The sequence below is a fragment of the Castor canadensis genome, chromosome 12 (assembly GCF_047511655.1).
Source record: "Castor canadensis chromosome 12, mCasCan1.hap1v2, whole genome shotgun sequence".
In the NCBI taxonomy this organism is placed as follows: Eukaryota; Metazoa; Chordata; class Mammalia; order Rodentia; family Castoridae; genus Castor; species Castor canadensis.
This window is the reverse complement of record NC_133397.1, coordinates 65,138,931-65,152,784: the sequence shown is the minus strand read 5'-3', so window position 1 is coordinate 65,152,784 and position 13,854 is coordinate 65,138,931. Positions and strand designations below refer to the sequence as shown.

The 13,854-nt window shown below is 46.6% G+C and overlaps 1 protein-coding gene across 2 annotated transcripts in view; it reads right to left on the bottom strand.

The window, feature by feature from the left end:
* The window catches only part of Hk2 (hexokinase 2), a 57,515-nt gene extending 44,523 nt beyond the window's left edge, over positions 1–12,992 (bottom strand). Inside the window, exon 1 of one of the 2 annotated variants that reach the window (XM_020181826.2) lies at positions 12,445–12,992. In XM_020181826.2, coding sequence (XP_020037415.1) covers positions 12,445–12,507 — 63 coding nt within the window. In that variant the 5' untranslated portion in view covers positions 12,508–12,992. Of the gene's footprint in view, positions 1–11,853; positions 12,061–12,444 lie in introns of those variants that run through there. The other variant, XM_020181833.2, reaches the window with a different exon arrangement.
* Between the last annotated feature and the right edge of the window lie 862 nt (positions 12,993–13,854).

Below are 13,854 nucleotides of genomic sequence, written 5' to 3'. Positions count from 1 at the left end.
AAAAAGCAAACAGTCATTCTCACAGAGGCCTCACATTAAAGTATGCAGTATACAGGTTGGGTCAAGCACAGTCCTTGCCAGGTATGAGGATTCAAGAAAGAAAGGCCTAGAGACTGAGAGCCAGAAAGGGATTCTCAGAGAAACTGAAGCCAATCCAAGATCAGCCTAGACCAGGCCACAAGGTTGAGACTAGAATCTGGATCACCCAGATGAGTGACAGCCCTGTTAGCCCACAAGAACCCATCTCATTTCACAGACCAATTCCAATCAAACAGTTGGTGGCCCGTGCCTGGATCCTGAACTTCTCTATCTGGTCTCAGCAGGAAATTGGCCCCAACCAAATTACTTATGTCTAGAAGCACACATTATTCCAACTTCAGCAGTTTGTTTATATAACATACTACAAAGTTTAATGAGTATGTTAAGTTTAAAAGGGAAGAAACCTTGCATTTCTAAATCTTTATGATTCATTACCATTCAAACCCTGAATCCCTGACCCCAGCAGCATCTTCAGTCTTCCAGTTTATAACATTTATGCAACACCAATTATATATAAAAGAATATGGTGCACAAAAATCCCTTCTGGAGTTGGATAGTAGAGATGCTCATACAACTATGTGAATGTATACTTAAAATGGTCAAAATGATAAATTTTATCGCACTAAGACATTTTCTAAGAAACCAAGACCCCTACTCTCTGAGACCTTATAGCAAAAACCTGGCTCAAATTATAGACCAATCAATGTCTTGGGGATGCATGGAGGGATAGGTCTTAGATTAGATTCAAAGAACAAGCACAGGACTGACGGTGTGGCTCAAAAGGTAGAGTACCTGCTTTGCAAGCACAAAGCCATGAGTTCAAAGCCCAGTATCACCCGAAAAAAAAAAAAGATCTGCTGGTAGAGTGGCTCAAGTGGTAGAGCGCCTGCCTAGAAGGACAAATACTTGCGTGGTGGCCAACAGAAATGCCACAGGGTTAGGCGGCCTATGAGACCAGCAGTCAAAGGAGATAGCTTCTGGGCTAAGCCACCTCAGTGGATGAATCTTGACTTGGAGACCATTTCAGAAAGTGTGGACATGGTCAAGATCCTAAAAAATTATGAATTCCAGGTGCATTTTATTTTATTAAAGAAACAAGAAACTGTTAGCCACAAGTAGCTGGTCAAATGTAATTTTATCATTTCCAATCAAGGAATCACAAAGCCAAGTATGGCAGTGAATGCCTGTAATACCAGCATTCAGGAAGCTGAAGCAGGAGGATCTCATGTTCAAGGCTGGCTTGGGCGATAGCAAGATAGTATCTCAAAAAAAAATAAGAATCATAGGAAGGAAGGACCACAAGGACCAACCACCCAACTGTGCAAAGCCGCTATGTTTTCACTAACCCTTCCTTGGCCAGTCAATTTCCTGTAAAGTTTAGTGTAAGGAATGAAGTTTGGCTGTCCAGACACACTGTGCTCCCTGCTAATTTTTGCCTTGTCAGAAAGCTCAGCATTCTGTCTTCAACTCCAATTAGCTATCCTCAGCCTAAAGTTTTTTGATTATCATTCCAACGCATTCAATGACTCTTGCTTAGAAATCCTCTTACTGAAGGCTAGCCCAAATGGCCAAATCCTTTCAGTAAGCAGGCAGAAAATAAATAACACATGAATGAGCAAATGCTCATCAGTCATTCCTACAGGTCACACCCTCCTGGCAGAAGGGTGAATGCAAGTGATCAAATAGGATAAGAAAGTGACTCAACAAGCTTAGACGCACCAGAGCAAAGGATGCTGGGACATGGAGGCACAGCAGGTTTTCTTTCCCAGGTCTTTGGATGTTTCTGTTAAAATCTGGAATCTCCAAGTGGTCTTTGAGGATCACTGGCCAACTCCTACCTTTTAATCTTCTAAACCCCCGAACAGACCTGCTGATTGGATTTCAGCTTTCTTAATACTCAGGTAGGTAGACAAGTCTGTCTGTCTATCTTAGGTCAACACTCCAACCTTCAAAGAAAGGCACTTTAAGAAGAGCCATGTCTTCTAGAGGTGAACAGCCTTATGACTTAGTCTTATCTATTTTAAATCAACCACAGTCAAAGCGAGGTGGGGCAGGAGTTAACACAAAGCATGAGAGTGCACCACCTTTACCAAAAACATAGAAGCAGACACAATAGGGGACATACTACATTGAGTCTACTCATACTAACAACAAAAATAGACCAATGCTACACTCTTGATAGCAATGTCATAGTGTTGGTGGAAGTGGAACAGGGGTTAGTGCCAGAAAGTGGGGTTGGCATCTGTTACTGGATCTGCATAATTGTTACCCAATGTATTCAGTTTCTTATGTGTACTGTACTTCAATTTTTAAAAAGTAGGAGGTTGGGCATGGTAAAACACACCTATAATTCCAGAACTCCTGAGGGAGGAGATTGAGTTGGAGTCCAGTCCAGGCTATATAGAAAGTTTCAGCTATCCTGAGTTATTGCCCCCAGCCAAAATACTACCTCCCCCACCACCCCACTAAAAAAGGGAAAAAAAGCAGACAGCACCAACTGGTCCTGATCTATCTACAACACATAGTCAAAGCATCCAAGGAGATCAAAGAGGTCAAGAGACAATTCAGAGAGGAGAACCACAGTTTCACTCCAGCTGTACACAGCCTTCTAATGATATATGCTGACACATGTTAGCAACTTGGTTTCAAAGGAATTTCATATTTCATATTTTTTACATTATTCCTTTGCCAGTGCTTTGCTGTAAATTTCTGACAAACCAAGGCTTGGAGAAGCTTCTCCAAACCACAAGTCTAATCCCTGGCAGAACCACAACATCCGGTAGCCCAACCCGGGTCCCAGTTGTGCCCATCCCAGGAAAGCTGGACAACTGCTACCAATGACCTCACCAATAATAATGTCCTCACAGACTCCTCCCAAAAGGGCCCAGACAGTGCAAAGTTCATCCTGTAAAGGTGCCAAACGCAAGGCCAGATGTTTCTGATAAAGGAAAAAAAAGATAAGTTGGGGAGGAAGACACACAGCTGAACAAGAGTTCTATAAGTCCCTGTCCTCTGAAACCCAACTGACCAGAAGTAACAGATCTGCTATAACACTTTCTTCAGATGGAACATGGCCGTGGCCGAGCCAACTTAGTGAGATTCCAGATGACGCACTGCATACTCACAAGCCAGGGGCAGTGGGGTAAGTGTGGAGCTGACCAGGGAGCTTGTGAGCCACTCCTCCAGGATCCTGTTGCACCATCGTGAGTCACAGGGTTTCCTGTTCTGCCAGTTCTCACTCTTAGCTGCATCAAATTATAGCCAGACAGACCCAGGCAGCAGCACCTGTCGGGGTCCAGGAGATAGGCATTTGGGACACCCAACCCGGGTCCCTCTTGTCCTCTAGCATTCTGTTCCAGCAGTACAAAGGAATAATATGTCCCAGGTAGGCACGACCCTTGCTCGGTCTATTTACCCACAGATACTGATTGAGCACCAAATCAAGTATGCCAGGGTTGGGTGCTGAGGATACCAGGGTAAGAGACAGCAGCTTCTGGCAGCCAGGTACTTGGTCTGTGGCAAGAGGCAAATATTCCAACAAGTAAAATAAACTGAAGGTAAGGGCAGACAATAGGCGATTTATTTCATTGTAATAAAATACGGACTTAGATCACTTAAATCACACACATCAATATAATCCTAAGGAGTATTTCTTTTGAAAAGGTTAAGAACATGTGCAAGTATTAACTCCTGTGCCTAGAATGTTCTCTGGCCTAACAAACACCTACTCGCCCTTCAGCACAAATGACCTCTCCCCAAATGGTAATGCCAAAATACTTTTGACACCTTGTTTCTCTTATCCTCACCAGTTCCCCAGGACTAAGCAGCAATTAAATCTACTTCATTATTTATGGTTCCAACAGCCTCTCAATACTCAAGAAGTGTGATAGGCGCTCAAAAAAATCTCCGTTGTGGTTACCTACAAGGGCTATGGGAATGCCTAGCAAAGAACTGGAAGAGCAACCAAGTGAAGGGGAAGAGCAACCAAGTGAAGGGAAAGAGCAGGCTACTCTGGACTGACAGGTGCTCCCAGCCTGACCCTGCTCTTCAGGCCTGCACCCTCCATGTATGGGATTCTGACATCATTTCCTCCCTGACCACCTGCCTGCTCTGCTAGTACACTAGGCCAGACTCTGCCTACCCCTGAACAGTCCCATACCAGGAACCAGAGTCTGCCTCTGAGCCTCTTATCCCACAGTGGCCCCTGCACTCCATACCCATCTGCTGCCAACTGTCCACCTGCTGGACGAAATCTCTCTGGGTCTGTCTTTCCATGTCCAGGCTGTCCCCAGTCTGTCCCACCCACTCCACAATCATACCCGCCATGCGTGAGGCACCCCACATCCCTGCCTGCCAAGACTATCTCTGTTTACTACTATGATACTGGTGTGGCTACAAAATAGTGCCTCCTTTTATTCTCAAAAATGGCTCAATTTGGACAATAAGTTATAGGGTCCCCACAGGGACAGCCCACAAAGCAAATCTTAACTTTGCTCTTGGAGAGCCCACACCTAAAATATGACAGTTCCCATACACAGATGGTGTTTAATGGAAACAGGATAAGGATCCTGAAACTGAGTTCCAGATATGGGGTTTATCCTATGAAAGCTTGGAATGGTCCCAGCATCTGGGTAAACTGTAAAATGAAGGATTTGGTTTAGATGATTCCAAAGGTCTTTGCAGCTGATACCTGACTCATAGCCCCCTTGAAACTGAAACAGTTAATGATCTCCAGTTGTACGGAGCTGCTCTGTGCTGAGGTTAAGTGTAAGTGCATGGGCTTGGAAATCAGACTGCCTGGGTTTATTGCCCTAGGGCAAACTACTGTTCTTTTCTATGCTTGGTGTCTTCGTCTAAATAATAGATAATAAAAATGCCTCCCTGGAGGGCAGCTTTAAGGTGGCCTGGATTACTGCAGGTGGAATATGTCTGGGAAAGGCCAAATCTTAAAAAGTACTGCTCATGTTTGTTATCTTTAAAATCTTTGTGGGGGGAAGGAACTATAGGACACAACTGGAAGGCTTCTTGGAGGTTATTGAGACAGGAAAATTTGAGAGGAAGCAGGAAGCAGGAGGAGGAAGCCCCTCAGTTGGAAAAGAATGAAAAGAGACAACCTCAAATGCCCTCATTTAACCCTACTTAAAGCTATTAGGTAATTTATCTAGCCTCATTCCTTCTTTTATCAGATGATACAGAGATGCCAAGAGGATAATCCCAGCTACTCCAGAGGCAGAAGTCAGGAGGATGCAGTTCCAAGACAGCCCTGGGCAAATAGTCTGTGAGGTCTGGAAAAAATCCATCACAAAAAAGGGAAGGCAGAGTGGCTCAAGTGCTAAGAGCTCCTGCCTAGCAAGCATAAGGTCCTGAGTTCAAACTCCAGTGCTGGGGAAAAAAGAAAAAAAAAAAGGCTACAGACCACCTACAGGCAAAAGGATGCTGAACACCCAGGGCAAGGATGGTGAGTGAGTGAGTGGGTGGGTCGTAGGAACTCCAGGGCCAGCCTAACTCACTCTATTCTCATTGTCTAGCTGAGACAGGGCTTAACCAAGTCACTCCAAGGAAGAAATGTCAAGAAAACACTAAGAGATCCACAGACAAAAGCACTAAAGCTTGTGACAAGCTTGTGACTCTTCAGGGAAAATGCAGCTTCTCTGCTAACAGGGCCAGGACTCCTGACTCCTGACTGGAGTAAGAGAAGCTACTCAAGCTATCCAAAGGCTGGAGAGTATAGCTTCCACACTGAGAATTCCTTGGACTTTGTTAAGCACTTCAGTGCCAGGAGAGAGGAACAAGCTCAACAGCCCAGGGTATAAAACAATATGATGGACAAAGCTCTCTGCTGAGGCCCAAGGTGGCTGAGGAATCTCCATTCAATGCACCAAAAGAATGTAGGCGTGGCTGTGCCCTCCAGACCCAGTTCCCTTAGGAAATCCCCAGTAGTCAAGGGGTCCCGTGACTCTTCAGCACAGGACACCTCAACGGGTTTCCCCCATGAAAGGCAAAGTCTAAAGCAAATGTGAAGAAAGGGGGAACAAGTATCCAACTGGCAAATTTGGCAGCAGAAGAAAACTTCTCAGGTAAGCAGTCTTGGCAACTGCTCTGGGGAGCCTCTGCCCTCTGTTTTCTGGGGAAGATTCTGGAGGGTTCACCAGGGAAAAGGAGTTGGATATGATGCCGTCATCATTCAGTGCAGCTGTGTCTCTCATGGCATCACAAGAAAGACCTGGCGTGTACCAACAGACATCAGGAGACACAGAATAAAGGTGCCACCTCTCCAGAGAACCAGAAGGAAAGCAAATTAGAGAAAGCGTTCAAGAATGGATCTCCTATGCCCAGGAAGGAGAAGGTTACAGAAGGTAAAAGGGCCAGTGAAGATGTTTCATTCTTCCTCAGCTTCAGGAACTTTCCACCCTCTGCCCTCTGGCCTCTGATCTAATCCAACATTGGACAAATGAGCCCGGACACACATTCTCTAAAAGAAGCCCTTGGAATTATCTAGGTAGCAGTAAGGCCTCTTTCTGCCTCTGAGAAGATGGATAAGATAGCAGGGTACCAAACAGCATCTTTTTTTCTCTGGGTATTAACATTTAATACATAAAGTATGACTACATGACAAGAAAGCTATAAAAGCTTGACATATTAACTCTCCCTTTAATCCTTATAATTCCTCTATTAAGATGTTATTCAACAATCTCTCCTTTTTACAACAGGAGGAAACTGAGGCCTGGAGAAATTTCATAATTGGCCTAAGCTCACACTCCTTATTCTGTGGCAACCAGGATTCAACCCCAGGGAGCCTGACTCCATCTCACCACACAGCCTCTCCCAAGAATGCTGCACTATTTTTGCCCCTCTGAGGGTGTCACCAGCCCTTTCTTCTCTGCTCCCCATCTATGGCAGCTCCTGAGTTCACATCTTGCCAGCTCACATGCCAGCCTTGTCTGGAAGCCTGGCCCATACCCAGCATCTAAGGAAACTCCAATACAGCTGAGGGGGATTCATCCAAGAACAAGAGCAGAATTCTTTCCCACTGGCTTTCAGTAGTGCTGGCACTGCCCACATTTCGGTGAGGGTTTGTGAACATCTGACTGCAGTGGACTGGCAACCTTACTTTAAAGCACTTTCTCAACCTCCACCCTATAGACATTTTGACCAGATTCTTCTTTCTTCGGGTCTGGGGGAGTCACTATGTGCATTTTATAGTATTTATCATTTAACATCTATCCCTAGCCTCTGCTTATGAGATGAAACATACTCACCTGCAAAACTTGTAACAACCAAAAATGTTTTCAGACATTGCAAAAGTCCAGAGGAGCAAAATCACTCCCCGTTGAAAATTATGCCTCAAAAGGAAGTAAAAAGACACAGGCTTGCCTCCGTAAACTTGGACAAAATGGAAATTCTTGCTTTTATGATGGGATAGGACAGCCCCTAACAAACAATAAGCCCCAAATGTCAATAGCACTAAGGTTGAAAAAAACGGCTTTAGAAATAAGCAGCAACAGCTCCTCCAGTGTAAGGAAGCATACCAAGTGACCATGGAGTGAGCTGTTAAGATGCAACCAATGACTCTGAGATTTGATTCACCACACCCCCTGCTGCTTTGAAATGACAGACAGATAACACCCAGAGTTAGAAAATAAACCAAACTCCACAATAATGAAGAACCTCTTATCAAGAGCTAGTCTTTTAAATCAGAAGTATCTGAACAAAGGAAGCCCATTTTCTGGGGCACCCCAGTTTTTTGGAACATCAGATCTTCTTACTTCAGCTATCACATTTTAACTCTGGTTTGTGTTGCTTACTTCTCCCCCACCTCCCCACACCCGAAGAAAACAGCCCCCAACTGCTCCCAAACTCCTCAAGGTGCTAGAAAAGTTCAACTTTGAAAAGTGATGTCAAAAATAAGTTCTCTTTGGCTGAGCAGCCTCAGAGGGAATTTTAATTCATTCAAGGGTAAAGAAAAAGTATTTTTTTTAGCGTTCTCTGAAATAGTATTTTGGAAATATAAAACAAAAAGATGGTTAGCAAAAGCTACAAAGTATTCCTGCTAACATCAGTTATCTTCTGTGTAGGAGAAGGAGCAATATTAGAATACCAACTTGTTATAAATTGACCAAATGACATATTTGTCAATGACAGTTAAACGAGCCAAAATTAATCTAGTCAAAAATAATCGTATTACAGTTTTAATCAATAACTTATTCCCACTACTTTAATCCCTTAGTTGCAGATTAATGGTGTAGCAGGTGTTCAAAACATACTAAAGTTCTGTTGACGTCTCTAACTCCCCACCAAACCATGAGAATGCACCCTTTTTAGGTTTAGTGGCCAGAAATTATCTTTTCCTGGAGCCTTATCTCTCCGCACAACAGAAAGATGTCTTCACTTCTGTTTCCCACTTACCACCCAAAGGGCCTTGCATCCTTACTAGGTTCTCAAAAAAAAAAAAGAACATTAAAATCCTTGTCTACCTTACTCTTCAGGGCTCTGTTGAATCTTCCTTGCTTCCTAGATAGCCCTCCTCAAATCCAGAGTGGAAGGCCACTACTTGTTCATATGGCAAGGAACCTAAGTGAGCTCTGTAGATTACAGGATTGAAGTTATATATCTGTAGTCTATGTATTAAAACAATGTGGTCAATAGCTAAAGGAAGGGTTACACATTTATTTCTCTTCTAGAGTTAACTCTGCTCTGATTCTCATCCCTTAGAAACAAAGATCTTTTATCTTGTGTATTAATTCACCTCAATAAAATGAATTCTCTATCTCTCCACACAAACAGGACACAAAGCCTTGATTGCTGAGGACAGACAGAAATGGTCTGTCAATCTCTCCCACTCAGAATCAGCCTCAGACCATGCTTCAGAATAGCTCTGAGAACTACTTTTCCCTCTAAGGCTCCACTCACCCATCCCTCGCTCTGCTTATTTCTCCATGAAGTTCCCCTTTCACTCTTACACTCACTGAGCACCTCATCAGTGACCAAAAACCATGGTAACAAAATTGAACAGCAAGGATTCTCCCTGCCCTGAGGAAGGAACTCAAACTGAAAACCACCAACTCTAATGCCATGAAAGGTTCTGGTACAACAACTTGGGCACACAGGACAGGTAAAAAGCAGAAAGCAACATGAAAGGAGGCAGCATTTGAGTTGGAAGGGGATAGATGGAGAAAAGGCAGACAGGCATGACAAAGGAATGGCAGGTCATTCAATGAAAGGATGGAGAGGAAGATGAGGCTGAGATGAGGCGTTGGGTCAGGGACATACACTAGCCAACAGAGTTGCAGAAAGCTTCTGAAATAATTCAGCCTAGCTCCAGAGACTAGAAATAGGGAAAACCTTTCAAAGGCCTGTGAAGTAACCCACAGACCACTTTACATAGCATTCAGAAAGAGAAAGTAGGCAAAAAGGAATCCAGGGCTCCTAGAAAGAAAAGCCAGTGGGTACTGATGCCATCGATCAACTCAACAAGGGAGTTTGTTTCATTTCTGGACATACTGGGTAGAAGTAGTGCTAGCATCCAAGAGTGGACACAGGCACAGACTAGAAACCCACTACTATTCCCTAGAGACAGATGAGTAGTGGTCAAGAGCACAGCATTTGCTGGTGGCTCAGGCCTGTAATCCTAACTACTGAGGAGACAGAGATCAGGAGAATCGCAGTTAGAAGATAGACCAGGCAAATAGTTCGAGAGACCCTATCTTGAAAAAACCCATCACACAAAAGGGCTGGTGGAGTGGCTCAAAGTGTAGGCCTTGAGTTCAAACCCAAGTACCTCCAAAAAAAAAAAAAGAGAGCACAGCGCTCTTACAAAAAAAAAAAAGTGCAAAAAGGAGTATTGTGCTCTTAGAAAAAAAGCTAATGACCTTGAGCAAGTTACTTTTTGTCTCAACTCCTCACCTATAAAATAGGGATGCTCATAATAGTTATACTTCCCTCATGGTTGTTTGAATATTAATGAGCTAACCTATGTCAAAAGTTTAAAACAAGGCCAAGTATAAAGTAGATGTTCTGTGTTCACTCTTGAGTTCCAAAGTTTCAATTGGAAAAAGTGAGCAAATAACCTGTCCTAATGCCACAAAACACTGGGCTGGTCCGCCAGGAGACAAGTGATCACAATGGGGCTAGCTAGCTCTGGACAGATGACCCTAAACCTTTCATCCTCTCACACTAGATATGTAAGATGTCATCACAAGGATTCCAGAAGAGTTCAAATGAAGGTTTCTTCGGAAGGCCAAAATTAAACTCAAGCTTCATCCTTCGCTCCTGATTTTTTTCCTCAGAGCAACTCATAAAGACACCCCCAAGTTATTCTCTCTGATTCTCTTCTTACTTCCTATCTACTTGCAGCTGGAATTGAACAGCTTTGCTCACCTAAACTGGGATGCTAAATCCCATTCTACACCTGTTGAATAAAAGGCCTGAATCAATTCTGCCTCCATTGGTAAATTAGAGGAAATACATCCAAGTGTCCTTGAACACTTCACAGGCTGAAAGGTGCTCCAAATGCAAAGAAAAGAACCCTAAAGAAAAAAGGTTTTCACTTTGTTATGATTAAGCATGACAGCTCCACAAGAGAACAAGGCTGCTTTCGGGTGCTCTTACAAAAAGAAATGGGCCATCCAAAGAGGCTCAAGGTCCTGTGGTGAATAAACCACTCGACAGGGATTAAAACTCATTTCCTGATACCCTGGTCAATTCTCTTTCCTCCCTGGAACTCAAAGATAACCCCTGCTCCAGGCCCCAAGAATGGAATACTCGGTTCTACAGGTCCAGTCCTGGCCTCTTCCTCTGAGAATTCAGAGGTCCTGGAGCCATAGTCACCCAACTGAAAAGCCCTCCCTGGGATTAACAATCCTCCACTTTGTATTTTCGGACTTGCCAAGAGATGACAGTCTTCTTTCTCCCAAGAGTTAACTCATATCGGGCAGTGAAGCCTAAAGAAGTTGCCAAGATCCTGCCAGCTCAAAAGACACGTTTTTAAATAAACACAGTGCAGGGCCACATCCCAAGAAGGGGTTAGAGAATATCAGCCCTTTTACAGAGCAAACCCCAACTAAACCAGGCGCCTTGCTCTCTCCTCCAGTTTGAGGCTCATCTGCCACAGCTCTGGAAATAAGATGGTAACCTGTCATCCTCTCGCATGCCCTCAGAACTGCCAGAATGAGAATACAATCAGGTGGCCCCACGGAATGATGTCAAGACATTTTCCCTAAAATGTGTTCCCATCAGACACTGAAATTTCAAGTATGTAATTGAATAATGCTCAGTCATTGCCTAAAACAATCCTCCCACTACCATCAAAACCACCACCACCCCATCCCCAAAACATCTCCCTCAAATCCTAGCCAAGGCCCCAGGCCACAAGCCAATTCTTTAATCCAGGGCGTTTCGGAAACTCAATTCTCCCCAGAGTGAGAGTTTCCACAGCCCCGGCACTGATCCACCACACCTCCATACCCTGAGGCTGGGAGAGCGAGGCTCCCAGCAGGGCCCGAGGCTCTTTCTTATGTAAATGAACAGGCCGGCAGCGGTGAGAGCTCGGGTTTGCAGGGCTGCGGAGGGCTAGGTGGGCACGTACAGGTCGGGGCCTAGGGCAGTATAAAGCTCGTTTTCAGAACGACAAAATGTTCAGGGAATCTTGGGGGTAGAGGGAACTCTCTCGGAGTAACCTAAGGACAAACCAGAGAGTAACATCCAACGTCCACCCCCCATCCCACTCCGAGGCTGGCTCAGGGACGCGAGCGGGGCGGTCCCCAGGCAGATCTGGGGGGAGGGGGACGCCCCTTTCCGAGCTTCAGTTCCGGGCACCTCAGTTCCGGGGAGGGGGCGCGGCAGGCAAGTTCTTCTGTACCCTTTCCCGCTCTTTCCCGGCTCGGTTTTTCCTCTAGTCTACCTCCACAGGACGGTGAGGAACCATAAGGGAAACCACACGACTCCTAAGCGCGTGCTTACGCGCGGAGGCCCCTAAGCAACCCCACGCGGCCACGGAGCCTCCTCCCCCAGACATGATTTCTCCCCACGTGCTTCTGCCGGAACTCGGGCTGGAGAAGGACTCCTCCCACGTGGCCCCAGCAGTCCTTAAGTACGTGCCAGGCGACCCCCCGCCCCTCCAGAAACAAGAATAAAGGGGATAGGGGGCGAGCGCGACCCCGCGCAAGACAGCGGGGAGGGAGCGAGCCGGGCGGTGCGCGAGCCCCGCGCCTCGGAAGCGCTCCCAAGCCTGCCGCTGCCTAGCGGACGTGGCTCTTCGAGCTCAAGAAGTTTCCCAATTACCCAGATTTTTTTCCGCGTCCCCAGTCCCGAATGAGGAAGCGAGCCCCCACAGGATCCAGGAGATTCCCGGAAACCAAGCAACTTTATTGGAAAGCAAGCCAACTGCCCCCGCCGGTGCTGATTTACCTTCTGCACTTGGTTACGGTTGAGCTCAGTGAAGAGGCAGGCGATCATATGCGAGGCAATCATCCTGCCGCAGGACCAAAGGAAACCTAGGCGCGAGCGCTGGCGGGGGAGGCGGGAGGCGCCGTACGACCGCTTTGTACCCGCGCCTGCCAGCCCGGTTCGGAGTGAGGAGTCCAGGGGCCACACACACACACACACACACACACACACACACACGCTAACAGAGATGGCTCGCGACTCGGGGTTCCCGGATCTCTAGGAAGAGGTCTTAGGAGTCACAACTGCTAAAAGGTGCCTAAGTATCACTTCTGACGACGTGTCTGGTTACCCAACGTCCAGGCGCTAACTTCAGCCGCAGTCACTAAGGCTCAATTTAAGAAAAATCGCAGCTCGGCTCCACTAGGGCGGTCGGTTCTCTCGAGTTCGTTTGCGCGAGGCTCCTGCTGCCCTAAGATTTCCTTCGCTGAATGACACGCTGTTGCTAGCGGTGGCTGGGACTCTAGCTCTAGAGTTTCGTGCAACAATGTGGCTTATTGAAGTGCAGCCGGCTCGAGGGCCGCCCGGTCAGTGACGCACGCACACCCATTGGCTGCGCAGAGAGGGTGTGTGCCCCCCGCGGGCCGCCCGCTGGCGCGGCACAACCAATCAGCGCGCAGAGCCCGCGGGCGCGGCCGCTTCGATACTCGAGCCAGACTCCGGAGAGGCGAGCCCCGAGCGGGGGGCGGGGCCGGGCTCCGAGGATGGGACGTGTGTTCCGTGGCAAAAGCCTAGGACTCAAAGGCGCATGAGCCGCCGCCGCGTCAGTTTCTGCTACGGGTGGGGGGCGTGTGATCGCGGCCTCAGGAGATGCACGGTGACTGGAAAGACAAGTGGACCAGCATACGCCCTGTGTGGAGAGACACCGTCTAGTATTTCGGGGTCATGTGAGAGGCTCCCACTGTCCGTGACACATCTGAACCATCCTGATTCTCAGCAATCCTGGTTCTCACCAATCTTGGTTCAACCCGTCAGAGCATCGCTGATGCGAAATGAGCCGGCTTGGCTGCTGCTTATTCTATTCCGGTCATTAAAAAAACTGGCCCATCTAACCCTCACACCACTGATAGGAAATACGTTTCGCTGATTCTGTTGTACAGATGAGGAAACTGAGGCACGGTGCTGTTAAGATGTCCAAGGTCACACCGCCAACAAGTGGCAGATGGGAAAAGAAACACATGTCTGACTTTGAGACCCTATTCTCTTCCCCATTATCCTATCCTGCCTCTGGGTGCCAGGAAAGTAGAAGACGGGAAAGGAGAATTGTCTGCAGCTGTGAAACTGAGTGGATGATAAATATGGTAGGAGATGATCCTGGACGTGTGTGGGATTGGGTGGATTGGGCTGGCTAATGGATGCTGAGAAGAATTAAGC